The sequence below is a fragment of the Nelusetta ayraudi genome, unplaced genomic scaffold (genome assembly GCF_046127955.1).
Source record: "Nelusetta ayraudi isolate G7.1 ecotype Tasmania unplaced genomic scaffold, CSIRO-AGI_Nayr_v1 ptg000109l, whole genome shotgun sequence".
Taxonomy (NCBI): domain Eukaryota; kingdom Metazoa; phylum Chordata; class Actinopteri; order Tetraodontiformes; family Monacanthidae; genus Nelusetta; species Nelusetta ayraudi.
The window spans coordinates 229,093-249,881 of NW_027466159.1; the positions used below are offsets into that span (position 1 = coordinate 229,093).

At 46.3% G+C, this 20,789-nt stretch overlaps 3 protein-coding genes across 7 annotated transcripts; all 3 read left to right on the forward strand.

Moving 5' to 3' along the window:
* Positions 1–301: 301 nt before the first annotated feature.
* On the forward strand, positions 302–5,283 carry LOC142903232 (malate dehydrogenase, cytoplasmic-like). Its single transcript, XM_076048760.1, has 9 exons — positions 302–366; positions 1,428–1,526; positions 2,006–2,102; positions 2,804–2,979; positions 3,448–3,570; positions 3,669–3,845; positions 3,933–4,046; positions 4,674–4,763; positions 4,849–5,283. Exons 1-9 carry the CDS (start codon positions 364–366, stop codon positions 4,960–4,962), a joined length of 993 nt encoding a protein of 330 aa, XP_075904875.1. The 5' UTR covers positions 302–363; the 3' UTR covers positions 4,963–5,283.
* A 2,222-nt stretch (positions 5,284–7,505) lies between these two features.
* Positions 7,506–10,864, forward strand: LOC142903231 (elastase-1-like). 3 transcript variants are annotated; one of them, XM_076048756.1, is made up of 9 exons: positions 7,506–7,668; positions 7,818–7,898; positions 8,277–8,461; positions 8,550–8,638; positions 8,873–8,998; positions 9,589–9,725; positions 9,803–9,945; positions 10,539–10,700; positions 10,786–10,864. In XM_076048756.1, exons 1-9 carry the CDS (start codon positions 7,518–7,520, stop codon positions 10,804–10,806), a joined length of 1,095 nt encoding a protein of 364 aa, XP_075904871.1. In that variant the 5' UTR covers positions 7,506–7,517; the 3' UTR covers positions 10,807–10,864. The 3 variants fall into 3 exon arrangements, with proteins under 3 accessions (XP_075904871.1, XP_075904874.1, XP_075904873.1); XM_076048759.1 differs by having other exon boundaries at positions 10,539–10,688; positions 10,773–10,864; XM_076048758.1 differs by having other exon boundaries at positions 7,821–7,898.
* Positions 10,865–15,466: 4,602 nt separating this feature from the next.
* Positions 15,467–19,452, forward strand: LOC142903358 (elastase-1-like). 3 transcript variants are annotated; one of them, XM_076048928.1, is made up of 9 exons: positions 15,467–15,629; positions 15,779–15,859; positions 16,190–16,374; positions 16,463–16,551; positions 17,536–17,661; positions 18,172–18,308; positions 18,387–18,529; positions 19,127–19,288; positions 19,374–19,452. In XM_076048928.1, the coding sequence occupies exons 1-9, from the start codon at positions 15,479–15,481 to the stop codon at positions 19,392–19,394; spliced, it is 1,095 nt and encodes a 364-aa protein (XP_075905043.1). In that variant the 5' UTR covers positions 15,467–15,478; the 3' UTR covers positions 19,395–19,452. The 3 variants fall into 3 exon arrangements, with proteins under 3 accessions (XP_075905043.1, XP_075905045.1, XP_075905044.1); XM_076048930.1 differs by having other exon boundaries at positions 19,127–19,276; positions 19,361–19,452; XM_076048929.1 differs by having other exon boundaries at positions 15,782–15,859.
* The last annotated feature ends 1,337 nt before the right edge of the window (positions 19,453–20,789 follow it).

A 20,789-nucleotide genomic window follows, 5' to 3' on the forward strand; every position in this document is an offset into this window, starting at 1 on the left:
GCGAGTACACACAACTCATACGGTTCATCTACTTTACCACAAGATGTCGCCAAAGTGCGCTTTCCCCGAGTCCAGTTCACGCGGACCCTTTCCAGGGCGAGCCTCTCTCGGGAGGGGGTTGGGGGCGCGGTTGAGACGAGCGCGGTGCATCACGGGAGAGTGTGTCCCGCTCGCCGAAACGAGCCGCTCGTGCATATCCGATCCTGTGCCGTTGACGGACTACAACTCCCGTCGCGCTGCGCCGCACGACTCGTTTTTCACCGCATGACTTTACAGCAGCGCCACAGAGGTGACCTACCGTCCAGTCCCGACTCCGAGCAGGGAAGCAGGCACAACCCGAGCATCTCCTCCTCACTAGCACCGATGGTAAGGTCGTGCATGTCCGGTGCGGTCGGTCGGTCAGTCCAACACGAAAAAAAAAAAAAAAATAGTTAATAGAATTTAAATCAGAACTCCGTGTTGATTCGAAAATAGATCGGAATCGCGACGATTCGGTTCTGACGTTGCCGAGTTAACAGTAGGGCCATCGTTCACAGGTCGATGTCTTGACGCTAGACATTCAACATTTGTCGTGTTTTTTTTGTGTGTGGTTGTTTTGCATTGCGCGTGCAACGTAACGAGGCCAAGTGCGTGGCGCCGTTGGCTCGCTGCACAACTGGCCGTGGACGTCATCGCATGAGAAGCCTGCAGATTACCCTTATTTACGCCGCTAAATAATTAATAAACGGACACGGATTTTGTTGTGGTGCACATTCACACGTCCGCCTCCATTTTAATGAGCAGGCTGAGGCCGCCGATCAGCGGCGTCGTTTCTCTTACGTCACCAGCACTGTTTGTTCCCTTCGGCCTTGCGGGAACCAATCACGGCATCGCAAGCGTTCGTCGTTCCGAATGTGCTAATTAAAGAAGAAGAAGTGGACGTTAACGCCTCGGTGGCAGAACTTGCGGAACGTGAAACGTGGTAGCTGACGAAAGTCATTCCAGACACAATCTGCCTTGAGGGATCGTTATTATTGTTGTTGTTTTTGCAATTAAGTATCGCCCTTGTCTCACTGCTTCCTCCCCCTTCCTCATTCATTCCTCCGCACGCCGGGGGATTTGCGTGATCGGTCACAAAAGCGCGTTAAGCCGCTGCTGCACGGCCGAATGAAAGATTGAGAACAATTTTCTCACGTGGTCTCGAACCGGAACTCTACGTCACTCACTGTCGCCTCGGCATGAGGACGCATTTTTGATTTTTGCCATTTTGAAAATGGGGTTACGTTGATTAATGCTGGTGTTTTGTAGAGTTCCTGCATAAGTTTTAAGGTCTGTTGGTTCAATTTATGTACTAAAACCTTGTCCCAAATAACTCTGTGTGTGTGTGTGTGTGTGTGTGTGTGTGTGTGTGTGTGTGTGTGTGTGTGTGTGTGTGTGTGTGTGTTCAGGCTGAACCGATCCGTGTGGTGGTGACCGGCGCCGCTGGCCAGATCGCCTACTCCCTGCTGTACAGCATCGCAAAGGGAGATGTGTTCGGCAAAGACCAGGTGAGACTGAGCTCTGGTTGCATAAGCTGCAGCCGACCGGCGCTCCGGCATCTGGCTGCTGCGCGGTTACATAACGGACTCACCATGAATAAAGCATGGTCATGCCTCCGGGATGCCTCCATGCCATCAGAGGGCAGCTCAGCACCGACGCACGGGTTTTGCAGCAAAGTGGGGAATGGGGAAACAAAGAATGTGTTTTGTTGTCAAGGTCGCCAGTGCTCATCAGTCATTGCGAGAGCACAATTGGATTTTGCTATTATTGTTTTTTGTTCTTTTTTCATGAAAGTAGCCTTCAAACTATTTCGAGTGTGGAGGCAGCAAGCTTGATTTCCTGATGGCAGGAGAAGCTACCTGATGCGTGTTTGTCTCTGTCATTTTACAAAAGAAACACTTTTTCCAGCGTAGTTCTTTTTGACTTTTGTTCGTACCTTTTACCCAAAGTGATGACCTCCTCTGAAGAGTTTCAATGTGATTTGCAGCCAATCGTCCTGGTCCTGCTGGACATCCCCCCCATGGTGCCGGTGCTGGAAGGAGTCGTGATGGAGCTGCAGGATTGTGCCCTCCCACTGCTGAGGGGTGGGTCCTGTGTGTGCATGCGTGTGAGAATCATTTGTCCTTCGAACTTCCCAACTGCTGTCTGGAGAGGGGGGGGGGCGGGCGGGCAAGTGGGAGGGTCCGAAATGAGGCTTCTGATTGGCTGCTGGTGATGGAGCCACTGCAGCTCAATGAGCAGTAGGTTGGAGGGGAGGGGAAGGGAGGTGAGGGGACTGACCCTACCACCATCACCACCCTCCTCTCGGCTGAAGTCCAGTCCGATAGCGGAGCCACTCAAAGCACATCTTATCAGCAGCAGTTTATCTGATGAGACCAATGAGACCTGAATGAAGGAGAAACACTCCCTGATAATGAACTCACTACTCAGATTTATTCCACAAAAATATGAGCGCTAGCCCACCTTCTATCATGTCTAGTAAATACATTGAATTATTGCATTGAATTGTGTGTCCTGCAAAATTAATTCCCAACATTTTCTCTATCTCTACCTATGTCTTTATATATTTTAAAATTCCTTAATAAGAAAAAAACAAAAAACAGGCAGGGAGTGGGGGGCTGCCCGCGACGCAGCGACCCAATCAAAACGGCTCTGTGACCCACCAGTTGAGAAACGCTGGGCTAAACCATGTTGTAATGTGCGGAGTCGCTGAATGAATCTCGAGTGTCTCGCCATCTGGAAGAAGTTCCAGCTCTAAACTCCTCTCCTCCTCCTCCTCCTGCAGAGGTTCTCCCCACCGCCAGCCCCGACGAGGCCTTCAAGGACTGCGACGCCGCCATCCTGGTGGGCTCCATGCCCAGGAAGGAGGGCATGGAGAGGAAGGACCTGCTGAAGGCCAACACCAACATCTTCAAGGTCCAGGGTGCCGCTCTGGACAAGTTTGCCAAGAAGACCGTGAAGGTAAGCCACCTGGCAGGGTTCCGGTTCTAGAGCGACGGGCCACGTGCCTGCAGGGGGAAGTGAAAGTGCTCAACCAGCATCTGCCGTCACGCCGAGGCTCCCGGCCAAAGTTCCTCTGTGTGGGTTTCAAGCTGTTTGCGGTGCAAAGGTCAGCTTGGGGCCCCCAGCGTGGAGGTCACGGACTGTGATCCTCCAGAACACACGCTCACACACTCCAGTAAGAGTCCCTCAGTGCAAAGTCTGGGCTAATCTGAAACACATTAACTGGGCTGCAATGCGGTAAAGCGGTCAGCAGATGGCAGCACAGGGAAACCGGTTGGCTCGAATCTATTAAAAACCAAACCCAATATGAAGGAGCCATGAAGAAGTGATGGTGAGGATGGAGAGAGAGGGAGGGAGAGAGGGAGGGAGAGAGGGAGGGAGGGAGTGTGTATGTGTCTGAAATGGGATGTTTGATTTTCACACTAGGTGTTGGTGGTGGGAAACCCGGCGAACACCAACTGTCTGGTGGCCGCCAAGTCGGCTCCATCCATCCCCAAACAGAACTTCTCCTGCCTGACCCGACTGGACCACAACAGAGCCAGCTCCCAGGTACACACACACACACACACACACACACACACACAGACTCATACAAACACACAGCAGGAGTGGAGTACTTGATGCGCTTAACCTCCATCCTCCTGCAGGTGGCGATGCGCTGTGGCGTCTCCTCGGACAAGGTGAAGAACGTCATCATCTGGGGGAACCACTCCTCCACCCAGTACCCCGACGTGCACCACGCCAAGGTCGACGTCAACGGTGCCGAGACAGACGCGTACGACGCCGTCAAGGATGAGGCCTGGCTCAGAGGAGACTTCATCTCGGTGAGCGCCCCCTAGAGCCTCTCCGCCGCTCCTCCCCTTCTCTCCGTCCCTCCGTCCTCTGAACTCTTCTCCTCGTTCTCCTTGCAGACGGTGCAGCAGCGTGGCGCCGCCATCATCAAGGCCAGGAAGCTCTCCAGCGCCATGTCCGCCGCCAAGGCCATCTGCGACCACATGAGGAACATCTGGTTTGGCACCAAGGAGGTCAGTGCACCGGCTTCCCGGTTACTTCCGCATTATGGGGCCCATCAAAGCATGTGGCATTTAGTGCGTTTACTCTGTAACACACACGATGCATCAGGACGCATGAGCAAATCGGAATAAGCCGAGACACCGGAGCACATAGGATGCTGTGATGTCACGCAGGGAATAGAAAACTCTTTTCTAGCCTCTATAAATTTTTTTCCAGAAAGAGTCCAGAACTTAAAAGTCTACAATAGAAAGACTTATTATTAACGTTTTTTCAGTGTTTCAGGTCAAAGGTTGTCCCTGTCAACAGGCATTAATCTTTGTATTGTGGTCTATTGGGAAAAATGCCTTTTACAGTGCCTCGATTTGCCACTGGATAAAAATCACTGCAATGCCATATTGGCAGTCCGGTATCCACTCACATCCATGACCAACCTTGGAGCTGTATTTAAAACCAGAACGTGTACAGCTTATTAAAGTTTAAAGTTACAAGTTGTATTTGGTTTTTTGTCAGGGAGTGTGGGTTGTGCACATTGCAGTGTACCACTGTGACATCTAGTGGTGGAGTGATGTCACAGTCACCGCTTAAAAATGTATTTTTAAAACTGCTGACTCCTGGTGTGACTCTTCCTCTCCTGACAGGGTGAGTTCATCTCCATGGGTGTCTACGCTGCCGGAAACTCCTACGGCATCGCAGAGGACCTCATCTACTCCTTCCCCGTCCAGATCAAGGTGAGTTCGTCCGCTCAGCTGATGTCCTGACGTACTCCATGGCACTTTTTTGCCGCCTGTCTCCTCACGCTGTCGCCTGCCACAGGACAAGACCTGGAAGATCGTGGACGGGCTCCCCATCAACGACTTCTCCCGCAAGAAGATGGACGCCACAGCGGCTGAGCTGGTGGAGGAGCGTGACATGGCTTTGTCCCTCTGACTATCCAACCCTGCTGGCCGAGAGTCGCCACTGCACTCCGGTGGCTCGCGGCTCTGAAGACTGAAGAAACAACAAAAGCCCTCCACTTGTACTTGACCGTCCATGCTTCACCTGAGTGTGTGCCTGTGTGCGTGTGTGTGCGTGTAACGAGGCCACTTCCCCGGGTTCCTAAAACCCGTGTATTGAACCCCAACCTGGCCTCCATCTTCTGGGCGCTGAGGGAATGTTTGTGTTTGGTAGATGAGAAACACTCAGTAGCTGTTCAGACAGTGTAACAGAACAACTTGTCACCAATAAAACGACACCTGGAAACAGAACAAACCGGCGTCTTTTCTGACTGAAACACACCCCTCAAGCAGGTGTAACACAGAACATCCTGTCCCAGAACCATCCATGAATCCCTCTTCTATCCCCCCCCTCTCTCCTGCAGTCAGGGTCGCAGGGATTTGCTAGACCCAATCCCAGCTGTCATAGGGCAAAGACAGGGTTACACCTCAGACATGTTGGCATTTTATTGCAGGGCCACGCTAAAAGACGAACAACCGTTCGCACTCACACCTATGGACAATTTAGAGTTCTCAATTTGCCTCACATGCAGGTTTCTGGACTGTGGGAGGAAGCAGGAGGACCTGGAGAGAATCCAACCAGACACACGGGGGGCCTCAGGCCTGGGGATCGAACCCATGACCCAGTTCAGTGCAATTTATTCAAAATCTTGAGCTAATCTGTACAGGTCTCCCTCCCTCAAAACTCATTAAGTACACTATTAAACAACTCCAAACCCCAGACTGGCCTCAAGACAATTTTTGTGTTGTCTTGGCCCCCAACATCCTGGTCTTGTCTTGTTGTAGTCTCACAACCCGTTGGTCTTGGTAGTGTCTTGGTCTCAGTTGACTCCATCTTGATCACGTCAGTACCAGTACACTACCCCGGACATCAACAGTGATGGTACCTGCTGGACGGGTTCTTATTTGTAAACCTAAAGTTTTAAGAAAAGAATCAGTGTAAACACGAGAAATGAAACTTGTTGGTGCTTGTCTCTGGCATGCAGTGTACCCATTTTCAAGCCATCTATCTAGATTTCTCTGTCTGGCTGTGTGATGCTCTGGCTGATGGCAGTCTTACAAAATACACCTGTTCTGAAAGACGATCGCTAACCGTTATTACAAAATACGGTCAGTTGCAGATCTTGTCAGTGTAAACATCTCCTTATCAGCAGCCTGCTGGGTGGAGGGATTTCAAAAGCACGTATTCAGTGCAGCTACTCCCATCATCAAAAACAAGAAGTAGTGGAAATCTGATCACTGTGGCCGCAACAATGATTTCTTTACTAACCAGGGGCCCGTTGCACGAAACAAGGACAAGGGATTAAGCCGGGATATCTTGGTTATCCTGGATCAACTTATCGGTGATGCGGTTGCACAAAAGTGGGATAGGTGGAAGTGGGATATGTTATGGTATAAATTACCATGGAGATTTATTCTGTGGGGTGAGCCTGCTCCAGACCAGGCTAAATTACAGGATCTATTTAATCTCACCCCTTATCTCAGTAAACACTCACCACCAACAGAAACCAATAGTTATAGAAACCGCTGAACACTGCACATTGTTATCACATTCAACACTGTCATTATTTCAACGTTTGGAATAATTTCAATCATAATAGAAAAATCAGTTGAGATAATGTTGCAATCATTTGATCATTTATAACAGAACTTACACTTTCCCATGAATCATATATAAAAATCCACATCCCATATAAACATGAATTCAATCTTTCTCTTCTTGTATTGTTTGCCCAAATCGGCCAGTTGTATTTGCTGCTGGAGATGGTGGGCATACAATTGTCTGATAACTTGTGAGTTCTGTTAACCCATGACGGGTTAAGCGGAGCAGCGAGTTTGTATTTATGCACTACTGACGCATTCAGACGGTCTGCAATACTTTGCCACACTTTTCTCTCTGTCTTAACGCTGTGGTGGTGTTGCCTTTCATTCTTTAGTTGTTATTTTTCCTCCTCATAAGCCTCCATGAGCATTTCTGCCTCGCACGGAGAAAAGGCTGGCGCTCTCGTCATGGCGAATCCTTTTCGTTTCTGAGCTCGATAACGGGGGTCAATCTCAAACCACGTGGGCGCAATTATCCAGGATAGGTGTCACCTGGCTTGATGAAATCCTGAATGTGTTCTTCTTGCAGCCGATTAAGCCTGGACACATGTGTTGTGGATTAGTTGAACAGCTCAGTTACTCATCTTGGATGACGGAATCCTCCTTTCGTGCAACGGGGCCCCGCTGTGTCACTCACTGCCAGTGGTTTATTCAAAGTGAGAGCAGAACCGTATAGAAAATGGATGGATTTGTACATGTACATTGAATCGTCTCTGTGTGTTAAATGCTCAAAAGAAGGTACGTTCATTTTCAGAGGAGTCTTACAAAACGCTCCCGTTTTGTAAGATGGTTGCCAACTGGCATTACCCAATACTGTGAGTCGCTGATCTTGTCGGTGGAAACATCTCGTTATCTGCAGCCGTTGGCAGATGTTGAAGTCGCCTGGTCATGATGAGGGAGGCCATGCCTTTGCTCACTTCCACTTTTTTACACCTTATAAGTGTGCCACAGTCAGAGTTTTGCCCAGGTCTCTTGGAGGAACTCAGTGCTCCCTGGCCTTCTTCACAACTGATTCCACCTGGTCTTTACATTACACAAGGTAAACTTGCCGCGGTGTGATGTCCATAGCTAGTTGCTTTTCAGTGTTGTTGCTCTTCATCCAAAGGTTCACTGAGGACTTCATAAAAAGAAAGTGTCTTCTGGTTGCTTTATGCTGCTGCTCTTTAACTGATTTCTCTCCTTATTCAGCAGCTGAGGAGTGGAACCTCCTGTCCAGACTCACTGCAGACATGCGCAGATTTCTGCTGTTGACGGTCCTTGCAGTCGTCGGTAAGTGAAGGTTGCAGGTCATTATCAGCCTGTTGCTTTTTTTTCTCATCAGTCCAGGGACCCATGTGTGAACTGAGAGAAAAGCCAGAGTGTAGCAAAAATTGATGATTCATCCATGAGCTAAAAACTGTAACATTACATACCATAATAGCAATAGGACAAAAATCACCTTACCAAAAAAAAAAAACACAGCATGGCAGCCCCTAGTGTTGACAGATGTGCCGCTGCAGTGTCTTTGTCAAAGTTATCTAAGTCTTTATATTGGTGGCTCCATGTATCCCAGTGTAATAAACCAGTCTAGTGACCCATCCTTTTGGAGTTTTCTTGTCCACACAATGACAACTGTGGGTGTAAAGTTAGGTCTTGTGTTTCATCCAGTGCTGGCCCAACACGACACGGAGCCAGCACAGATGGTGGCTGAGGCGGAGGCGGAGCTGGAGGCAGAGTCAGAGCCAGAGACAGATCCAGAGCAGGACCCTGAAGTGGAGCCTGTGTTCCTCAAGGACGGCCCAGAAGATGTCGTAGGCGGGACGGTGGCCAAACCCAACTCCTGGCCGTGGCAGGTAGAAACAAATCAGGTTGCCCTCCAGCAGGGAGAAGTAAACAGCGAGGAGAGCAACATGAGATTCTGATTGGTTCCTCCCCTTTAAGGTCTCTCTGCAGGCTGGAAGAAGACACTTCTGTGGAGGGACCCTGATTCAGAGCAACTGGGTTATGACAGCTGCTCACTGTGTGGACAGGTGAGATCTGTCTTCTCAGAGCACCTGGAGTACGTCTGGACAATGTCTGACCCCAGTGTGGTGGGGATGACGATGATGATGATGATGATGATGATGATGATGATGATGATGATGATGATGATGATGACGTTGATTACATTGATGCCAATGTGTCGATGCAGCATTCAAACATAATCTTGACCATGTGTGTGTATGTGTGTGTGTGTGTGTGTCCTTTTATTGTGTCGCCTGCAGCCCCGGGACTTTTCGTGTTGTTGCCGGCGAACACGACCTGCAAACCCAGAGCGGCAGGGAGCAGATCATGCCCGTTGCTCGCGTTTATGTACATGCCCAGTGGAACAGAAAAAGCCTGTCCAGTGGGTATGTTTGCACTGTATTCCCATCCTCTATGTTCACGAGCTGGTGCGTCAAGCCGCCATTTTTATACATTTTGTACAATCATTGTTGACAATCCAACCCAGCAGGACCCGTGAGCCTGTGTGTACGTTGCTTGGTTGCTGCAGTACACACACATATAAAATCCAGCATTAATGGTTCAATGGTACAATCAATCAATCAACTTTTATTTGTACAGCACTAAATCACATCCAAAGACGTCTCAAAGCTCCCCTGTCTGAAAAAAATAATAAAGAAACACTATATATATATATACATATATGTATATATATGTATAATGTATATACTATACATATATAGATACTGTAAAAAGGGCATACGTATAAGGCATATCTAAAATTGTGTATGTACACAAATAAATGTTGTTGTATAGTTACACAGCGATTTACTATGAAATGAAATATTGACTTAAATGTATCACAGTGGGCTGTCTGCGAGTCTCTCAGGAACATTGGCTGGCAAATGAGCCCTGGGGAACTTACAGAGAAAGTTTTAAAAGCCAAGATTGTGGAAATGAAACGTCTCCTTGACTGTGGCGTTGTGGTGGGTTCTAGGTATGACATCGCCCTGCTGCGCCTGTCTGGGAATGTCATGCTCAACAGATACGTGGCCCTGGGCGCTCTGCCTCCGTCTGGCCAGGTTCTACCCAACAACAACCGCTGCTACATCACCGGATGGGGGCGCACCGCCAGTCAGTTGATCTTTTTGTGTTTTTTTTCCTTTGATTCATTGTGTTTATTAAACAAACTGAAATGGCATCTTTTCCAGCCGGTGGCAGGTCGTCCGTTCAGCTGAAGCAGGCCCTCCTTCCCGTGGTCGACTACAGAACATGCTCCAGTGCCGACTGGTGGGGTTCCACCGTCAATAACAACATGGTGTGCGCTGGCGGGGGTGCTCTGTCTGGCTGTCAGGTGAGTCTAAAAAAAAACAATGTTGCATCTTGTTTCTGCCTCCAACATCGTGTGATGTGTGTCCAATGTGTGTTTTGATTTTAATCTATCGTTGACAGATTTTTGTGTCTACTTGAGTTCACGTAAACCTCATGGACAGTTGTTTGTTTTTATCATTCAGATGTCAGCCATTATGTAGATATTACCCCCACCATCCCATCACTACACCCATTAATTAAACTGTAAACCATCGACCTGACATTAGACTCAAAATGTTGAAAAATGTCCATCCATCGTTTGATAGATGAAGTCCTTTGGATGCCGAATGCGAAAGAATGCTACTATGTTGACATGTGCGATTAAAAATATATATCTTTGTTTGAAAAGTGAAATAAGCTGACAATGAAATAATCTATGGAAAAATGTTAAGACCTGTCAGAGAGGACGGCCGTGTTTTAAGACACTAATATCTAAATAATTAAACAAACACTCTGAAAACTATCCGCAGTGTTCGCATGAGCCCAAGCGGACATGAAAGACTCGCAAGTAGTTTAAAAATGAAATACTCCCTTGAATGTGACCATACCTGACTCACACTGAACCATTCAAAACAGGGTGACTCTGGCGGCCCATTGAACTGCAAGGTCGGGGGAAAGTATTTCGTCCACGGCGTCACCAGCTTTGGGTCGGGCAGAGGGTGTAATATCCCGAAGAGACCCACCGTCTTCACTCGAGTCTCTGCCTACATCTCATGGATGAACAACGTGAGTACATGTGTTATTTCTGTCTGTCCAGCGCAGCATTTCCCGTGGGAGTCAGTGACTCATCTCTCCTCACGGCTTCAACAGGTCATGGCTGGAGGGGTCTGAAGACCCCCACTAGGACCAGCAGAGCCTCCGTCTTGCTCAGCTACCTGTCAATAAATTACTTTCAGCATTCAGTGGCAGTGGCCGTGTCTCTTTGCTGGTGTCTTTGTGTTTTTAATGACTGGCACAACACGAGTGAACCATCAAACAGACCAAACAAACAAACAAACAAACAAACAAACAAACAGTAAAAGAAAATCCAAATAATTTCGCGCCAAACTACCCTGAAAGCAGAGATCCTAATATTCCTAATATTCCAGGTGACAACAGTTTATTTCATGAGTTTTTATTTCAATGTGATCATCCGGAGGTCCAATTTCTAAAACATCACATAAATAGGAGGGAGCAGAATTTCATAGCGCAGAGCATTCTCTTCATCGTACTAAATCATACAAGCACACACACACACACACATACACACACACACACACACACACACACACACACGCACACAAAATCTCATCGGGGCTATCTACTTCCGCAAATAGCGTCTCCAGCTCCAGTTTTCACCAATCACCATTCTCCTCCGGGCTCCATCCCTATACGTCATGAGCCGTGGATGTGGTTCTGCAGGCGGCAGCAGTCAAGCAAACCTGTCACTGACTGTCAGCTGCCCCGCGACAAGCTAACAGCGGAACATGGAACCGCCGCGGTTCTGAACAGGCTCCTCTGAACCTCTCCTGCACAGAAACCTCCTCTGGTGCTTTTGTTTTTTTTTTTTTTTACACCCTTTTCCCCACCCTTCAGCCCTTGTTCAGGTTGTTCTTAACGGTGTCTTTGAGGCGCTTTCGTTACTTTGGAAAGTGTTTTCAGGTGGGTGAGTAGAAGGCAGAGCGTTGAGGAGACTTGTGTGTGTGTGTGTGTGTGTGTGTGTGTGTGTGTGTGTGTGTGTGTGTGTGTGAGTGAATGAGTGAGTAAGACTTCTTTGACAGCACGTCACCAATAAAGAACGTATCAACAACGCAGGTTGGGAATCCTTGTTAAATCTACCGACGCAGAGGCCATAGACGAATATATATATTTTTTGGGAATAATTTATTTTCAGTTTTATACATTTTTTAACAGAATCAACAAATAAAGGTCAATATACCAACAGTAAATAGACAGAACTTATCAAGGAACCCATTACTTCACCCCCACCCCCAGTATCCCCCCAAAAAACAAAAATAAAATAAAATAAAAACAGGTCAGTGTATGAAACTATTACAGATTACTGATTTAGACACTTGGTGTAACATATAAATGAGTATAGTCCAGATATGGTTGCCATATTTTCAAAAAAGTGTTGTACTGTTTTCTGAGGTAATATGTCATTTTTTTCCAGGGGTATGCAACTATTCATTCAAGCAACCATCTATCAATGAAAAGGAGGGAGTCAGATTTCCAAGACACCATGATGCATTTCTTGGTTACACATAGAGCAATTCCCATTAATTTGAGTTGCGTTTTGTTTCGCGAGCCACCAATACTTGCCAAGTTTTCCAATAGGCACAATTCAGGGTTGACTGGAACTTCAACTGCAGTGATTTTGGTTAAAGTGGAGCAGATATCATGCCAGAAGGGTGTCACTTTAGTACATAACCAAATACAGTGCAAAAAACCACCCACTTCAATGCCACATCTGAAGCACCTATCTGATACATCAGATTTAAATGAATGTAAGTTTTCTGGGGTGAGGTATAATTGATGTAAAATGTTATAGTTAATTAATCTATATCGGGCATTGATGATAGTTGACATGGTATTTTGACAAAGATCTGCCCAGAGTTGTTCATTAATTATAATGTTCAGATCTGACTCCCATTTCATCTTGGACTTATGTAAGCCTGGCTTAGGGCTCTCATTCAACAGCAGGTGGTACATCTTAGAAATGAATCTTTGTGTGTTCCTCTCATGAAGAAGCCTCTCAACATCATTCATAACAGGCTGGGTCATTTCGGAACCTAAATCAGATCTCAGAAAGGATCTTAATCGGAGATAACAGAAAAAAGTTTGGTTGGACAAGTTATATTTCCTCTTCAGATGGTCAAATGTTATGAAAAGTCCATTGTCGAAGCAGCCCTCCAAATGTTGAATTTCTTTATGATGCCATTGGTCCAGGATCTTATTTTTAAGAGTAATGGGTATAAGATAATTTTGTTTTAGGGGACAATTCCATCTTCAATCCTAGGCTTTTGTGGACCTCGTGCCAAATTTTAATGAAGTATCTAAACATAGGGTTATCTGTGTGTGTGAGTGAGTGTGTGAGTGAGACTTCTCTGACAGTACGTCACCAATAAAGAACGTATCAACATCGCAGGTTTGGAACCCTCGTTAAATTTTTATATGTATTTTATATGTATTTATATTATTTTATGAAAAGAATCAGCGTAAACACGAGAAATGAAACTTCTTGGTGCTTGTCTCTGGCATGCAGTGTACCCATTTTCAAGCCATCTATCTAGATTTCTCTGTGTGGCTGTGTGATGCTCTGGCTGATGGCAGTCTTACAAAATACACCTGTTCTGAAAGACGATCGCTAACCGTTATTACAAAATACGGTCAGTTGCTGATCTTGTCAGTGTAAACATCTCCTTATCAGCAGCCTGCTGGGTGGAGGGATTTCAAAAGCACGTATTCAGTGCAGCTACTCCCATCATCAAAAACAAGAAGTAGTGGAAATCTGATCACTGTGGCCGCAACAATGATTTCTTTACTAACCAGGGGCCCGTTGCACGAAACAAGGACAAGGGATTAAGCCGGGATATCTTGGTTATCCTGGATCAACTTATCGGTGATGCGGTTGCACAAAAGTGGGATAGGTGGAAGTGGGATATGTTATGGTATAAATTACCATGGAGATTTATTCTGTGGGGTGAGCCTGCTCCAGACCAGGCTAAATTACAGGATCTATTTAATCTCACCCCTTATCTCAGTAAACACTCTCCACCAACAGAAACCAATAGTTATAGAAACCGCTGAACACTGCACATTGTTATCACATTCAACACTGTCATTATTTCAACGTTTGGAATAATTTCAATCATAATAGAAAAATCAGTTGAGATAATGTTGCAATCATTTGATCATTTATAACAGAACTTACACTTTCCCATGAATCATATATAAAAATCCACATCCCATATAAACATGAATTCAATCTTTCTCTTCTTGTATTGTTTGCCCAAATCGGCCAGTTGTATTTGCTGCTGGAGATGGTGGGCATACAATTGTCTGATAACTTGTGAGTTCTGTTAACCCATGACGGGTTAAGCGGAGCAGCGAGTTTGTATTTGTGCACTACTGACGCATTCAGACGGTCCGCAATACTTTGCCACACTTTTCTCTCTGTCTTAACGCTGTGGTGGTGTTGCCTTTCATTCTTTAGTTGTTATTTTTCCTCCTCATAAGCCTCCATGAGCATTTCTGCCTCGGACGGAGAAAAGGCTGGCGCTCTCGTCATGGCGAATCCTTTTCGTTTCTGAGCTCGATAACGGGGGTCAATCTCAAACCACGTGGGCGCAATTATCCAGGATAGGTGTCACCTGGCTTGATGAAATCCTGAATGTGTTCTTCTTGCAGCCGATTAAGCCTGGACACATGTGTTGTGGATTAGTTGAACAGCTCAGTTACTCATCTTGGATGACGGAATCCTCCTTTCGTGCAACGGGGCCCCGCTGTGTCACTCACTGCCAGTGGTTTATTCAAAGTGAGAGCAGAACCGTTCACTGCCCTGATCTCAAAACAACAGTGTTGAGGCAATGTTCCCATAGCGATCGTGGCAACAAAAAAAATTTGCCAAAATGTTCTCTCTCTTTAAGGTCTTTATTTTTTCTGTTGACTAATGCAGATGACTTGGTTGACCTCTCTGTTTACTGGCTCCAGTGAAAGCTGCTGCTTTGTTGGATCTTCCACATGTTTGGAAGGGGGCAAAAACAGGAAGGCTTCAGAGGCCATAAGTTCAATATTAGGACACTGGTGACTGTTGTTAAGGTGGGAAAGAAAAATGTCTGCATTTTGATCTTAGACTTACTGTTCAGGCTCCATGACCAACACAGAGTGTTTCTCACAAATGAGCAAATCATCTGGTTTGTATAGAAATAGGTTGGTGACATGGCACCATAGCGTGGTGTCAGCGCTGTCGTCACACAGCCTGAAGGTTACTGGTTTAGTTCCCAAGCCCGGGCCTTTCTCTGGCTTCTTCCACAGCCCCACCGACTGAATTCTTCTTATTTCTAATTGGAACATCAACACAGTGGTGCAGTGGCTAGCGGGTTTGATCTCCTGGCCTGGGGCCTTTCTGTGTGAAGTTTGCATGTTCTCCAGGTTCTCCAGCTTCCTCCCACAGTTCAACAACAAGCATGTGAGGCAAACTGGGAACTCTGAACTATCCGCAGTTGTGAGTATGAATGGATGTATGTTTGTTGGTCTATCTGCAATAAACAGGTGACTTGTCAACTTGTCCTTTGCTCTATGACAGCTCCAGACCCCTGTAATCCTGAGAGCAGGACTAAGTGGGTATAGAAAATGGATGGATTTGTACATGTACATTGAATCGTCTCTGTGTGTTATATGCTCAAAAGAAGGTACGTTCATTTTCAGAGGAGTCGGTTGCCAACTGGCATTACCCAATACTGTGAGTCGCTGATCTTGTCGGTGGAAACATCTCGTTATCTGCAGCCGTTGGCAGATGTTGAAGTCGCCTGGTCATGATGAGGGAGGCCATGCCTTTGCTCACTTCCACTTTTTTACACCTTATAAGTGTGCCACAGTCAGAGTGTTGCCCAGGTCTCTTGGAGGAACTCAGTGCTCCCTGGCCTTCTTCACAACTGATTCCACCTGGTCTTTACATTACACAAGGTAAACTTGCCGCGGTGTGATGTCCATAGCTAGTTGCTTTTCAGTGTTGTTGCTCTTCATCCAAAGGTTCACTGAGGACTTCATAAAAAGAAAGTGTCTTCTGGTTGCTTTATGCTGCTGCTCTTTAACTGATTTCTCTCCTTATTCAGCAGCTGAGGAGTGGAACCTCCTGTCCAGACTCACTGCAGACATGCGCAGATTTCTGCTGTTGACGGTCCTTGCAGTCGTCGGTAAGTGAAGGTTGCAGGTCATTATCAGCCTGTTGCTTTTTTTTCTCATCAGTCCAGGGACCCATGTGTGAACTGAGAGAAAAGCCAGAGTGTAGCAAAAATTGATGATTCATCCATGAGCTAAAAACTGTAACATTACATACCATAATAGCAATAGGACAAAAATCACCTTACCAAAAAAAAAAAAAACAGCATGGCAGCCCCTAGTGTTGACAGATGTATCCATGTATCCCAGTGTAATAAACCAGTCTAGTGACCCATCCTTTTGGAGTTTTCTTGTCCACACAATGACAACTGTGGGTGTAAAGTTAGGTCTTGTGTTTCATCCAGTGCTGGCCCAACACGACACGGAGCCAGCACAGATGGTGGCTGAGGCGGAGGCGGAGCTGGAGGCAGAGTCAGAGCCAGAGACAGATCCAGAGCAGGACCCTGAAGTGGAGCCTGTGTTCCTCAAGGACGGCCCAGAAGATGTCGTAGGCGGGACGGAGGCCAAACCCAACTCCTGGCCGTGGCAGGTAGAAACAAATCAGGTTGCCCTCCAGCAGGGAGAAGTAAACAGCGAGGAGAGCAACATGAGATTCTGATTGGTTCCTCCCCTTTAAGGTCTCTCTGCAGGCTGGAAGAAGACACTTCTGTGGAGGGACCCTGATTCAGAGCAACTGGGTTATGACAGCTGCTCACTGTGTGGACAGGTGAGATCTGTCTTCTCAGAGCACCTGGAGTACGTCTGGACAATGTCTGACCCCAGTGTGGTGGGGATGACGATGATGATGATGATGATGATGATGATGATGATAATAATAATAATAATAATAATAATAATAATAAAGTTTTATTTGTACAGCGCTAAATCACAACCAAAGCGCTTTATACAATCAGAGAGAAGCAACCGGGCCCCCGGAGCTAGCAAGATGCGACAGTGGCTGGGAAAAACTCCCCTGTGGGAAGAAACCTAGGGCAGAACCAGACTCCAGAGGGCCATCATCTGCCTATGAGTAGTTGGGGTGAAGTAGAAAGATAGAGGAGAGACAGAGAAAGAGAGAAAGGAGCAGAGTGAGCCAGGGTGGCAGACAGGACAGAGTGAAAAACAGATACACCAACCAGGCAAAACGGATATAAACACAAAGAATAGGAAATAATTCAAGGCTGCTGTCCATGTGGAATGTAAGTGTAAGTGTCCATGCTTTGGAAGGCAAGAGCCTAGCTCGATGGACAATCTGCCGATAGGACAAGTCCAGGTCCTAGGCCTGGTGGTGGGATGAAGCGATGACACCAAGACCCCCAGGACAGCACAATCCAGCTCCTGGCGCAGTGGTCATCACCTGCTGGGGACACAGAGACTGCGGCAGCATCATGCATATCGAGCATACTATACAAAGCATAATGAGAGCTAGTTTGGACAGAGTAGGCGGAGTCAAAGATTGATTGGGAGAGGAGAGTGATAGAGGCTCCACCTGGACACATGTCATTGATGATGATGATGATGATGATGATGATGATGATGATGATGATGACGTTGATTACATTGATTACATTGATGCAAATGTGTCGATGCAGCATTCAAACATAATCTTGACCTTGTGTGTGTGTGTGTGTGTGTGTGTGTGCACGTGTGTGTGTGTGTGTGTGTGTGTGTGTGTGTGTGTGTGTGTGTCCTTTTATTGTGTTGCCTGCAGCCCCGGGACTTTTCGTGTTGTTGCCGGCGAACACGACCTGCAAACCCAGAGCGGCAGGGAGCAGATCATGCCCGTTGCTCGCGTTTACGTACATGCCCAGTGGAACAGAAAAAGCCTGTCCAGTGGGTATGTTTGCACTGTATTCCCATCCTCTATGTTCACGAGCTGGTGCGTCAAGCCGCCATTTTTGTATATTTTGTGCAATCATTGTTGATGATCCAACCCAGCAGGACCCCGTGAGCCTGTGTTTACCTTGCTTGGTTGCTGCAATACACATGCACACGCACACGCACACGCACACGCACACACATGAAATACAGGGTTAATGGATCCATGAGTCAATCAATCAATCAACTTTTATTTGTACAGCACTAAATCAATTAGAAATACACAAGGACAATCATAAGTATAAGGCATATTTAAAATTTTATATGTACACAAATAAATGTTGTTGTATAGTTACACAGCGATTTACTATGAAATGAAATATTGACTTAAATGTATCACAGTGGACCGCGAGTCTCTCAGGAACATTGGCTGGCAAATGAGCCCTGGGGAACTTACAGAGAAAGTTTTAAAAGCCAAGATTGTGGAAATGAAACGTCTCCTTGACTGTGGCGTTGTGGTGGGTTCTAGGTATGACATCGCCCTGCTGCGCCTGTCTGGGAATGTCAAGCTCAACAGATACGTGGCCCTGGGCGCTCTGCCTCCGTCTGGCCAGGTTCTACCCAACAACAACCGCTGCTACATCACCGGATGGGGGCGCACCGCCAGTCAGTTGATCTTTTTGTGTTTTTTTTTCCTTTGATTCATTGTGTTTATTAAACAAACTGAAATGGCATCTTTTCCAGCCGGTGGCAGGTTGTCCGTTCGGCTGAAGCAGGCCCTCCTTCCCGTGGTCGACTACAGAACATGCTCCAGTGCCGACTGGTGGGGTTCCACCGTCAATAACAACATGGTGTGCGCTGGCGGGGGTGCTCTGTCTGGCTGTCACGTAAGTCTAAAAAAAAAAAAACAACGTTGCATCTTGTTTCTGCCTCCAACATCGTGTGATGTGTGTCCAATGTGTGTTTTGATTTTAATCTATCGTTGACAGATTTTTGTGTCTACTTGAGTTCATGTAAACATCATGGACAGTTGTTTGTTTTTATCATTCAGATGTCAGCCATTATGTAGATATTACCCCCACCATCCCATCACTACACCCATTAATTAAACTGTAAACCATCGACCTGACATTAGACTCAAAATGTTGAAAAATGTCCATCCATCGTTTGATAGATGAAGTCCTTTGGATGCCGAATGCGAAAGAATGCTACTATGTTGACATGTGCGATTAAAAATATATATCTTTGTTTGAAAAGTGAAATAAGCTGACAATGAAATAATCTATGGAAAAACGTTAAGACCTGTCAGAGAGGACGGCCGTGTTTTAAGACACTAATATCTAAATAATTAAACAAACACTCTGAAAACTATCCGCAGTGTTCGCATGAGCCCAAGCGGACATGAAAGACTCGCAAGTAGTTTAAAAATGAAATACTCCCTTGAATGTGACCATACCTGACTCACACTGAACCATTCAAAACAGGGTGACTCTGGCGGCCCATTGAACTGCAAGGTCGGGGGAAAGTATTTCGTCCACGGCGTCGCCAGCTTTGTGTCGGGCAGAGGGTGTAATATCCCGAAGAGACCCACCGTCTTCACTCGAGTCTCTGCCTACATCTCATGGATGAACAACGTGAGTACATGTGTTATTTCTGTCTGTCCAGCGCAGCATTTCCCGTGGGAGTCAGTGACTCATCTCTCCTAACGGCTTCAACAGGTCATGGCTGGAGGGGTCTGAAGACCCCCACTAGGACCAGCAGAGCCTCCGTCTTGCTCAGCTACCTGTCAATAAATTACTTTCAGCATTCAGTGGCAGTGGCCGTGTCTCTTTGCTGGTGTCTTTGTGTTTTTAATGACTGGCACAACACGAGTGAACCATCAAACAGAACAAACAAACAAACAAACAAACAAACAAACAGTAAAAGAAAATCCAAATAATTTCGCGCCAAACTACCCTGAAAGCAGAGATCCTAATATTCCTAATATTCCAGGTGACAACAGTTTATTTCATGAGTTTTTATTTCAATGTGATCATCCGGAGGTCCAATTTCTAAAACATCACATAAATAGGAGGGAGCAGAATTTCATAGCGCAGAGCATTCTCTTCATCGTACTAAATCATACAAGCACACACACACACACACACACACACACACACACACACACACACACACACAAAATCTCATCGGGGCTATCTACTTCAGCAAATAGCGTCTCCAGCTCCAGTTTTCGACCAATCACCATTCTCCTCCGGGCTCCATCCCTATACGTCATGAGCCGTGGATGTGGTTCTGCAGGCGGCAGCAGTCAAGCAAACCTGTCACTGACTGTCAGCTGCCCCGCGACAAGCTAACAGCGGAACATGGAACCGCCGCGGTTCTGAACAGGCTCCTCTGAACCTCTCCTGCACAGAAACCTCCTCCGGTGCTTTTCTTTGTTTGTTTACACCCTTTTCCCCACCCTTCAGCCCTTGTTCAGGTTGTTCTTAACGGTGTCTTTGAGGCGCTTTCGTTACTTTGGAAAGTGTTTTCAGGTGGGTGAGTAGAAGGCAGAGCGTTGAGGAGACTTGTGTGTGTGTGTGTGTGTGTGTGTGTGTGAGTGTGTGTGTGTGTGTGTGTGTGTGTGTGTGAGTGAATGAGTGAGTGAGACTTCTTTGACAGCACGTCACCAATAAAGAACGTATCAACAACGCAGGTTGGGAATCCTTGTTAAATCTACCGACGCAGAGGCCATAGACGAATATATATATTTTTTGGGAATAATTTATTTTCAGTTTTATACATTTTTTAACAGAATCAACAAATAAAGGTCAATATACCAACAGTAAATAGACAGAACTTATCAAGGAACCCATTACTTCACCCCCACCCCCAGTATCCCCCCAAAAAACAAAAATAAAATAAAATAAAAACAGGTCAGTGTATGAAACTATTACAGATTACTGATTTAGACACTTGGTGTAACATATAAATGAGTATAGTCCAGATATGGTTGCCATATTTTCAAAAAAGTGTTGTACTGTTTTCTGAGGTAATATGTCATTTTTTTCCAGGGGTATGCAACTATTCATTCAAGCAACCATCTATCAATGAAAAGGAGGGAGTCAGATTTCCAAGACACCATGATGCATTTCTTGGTTACACATA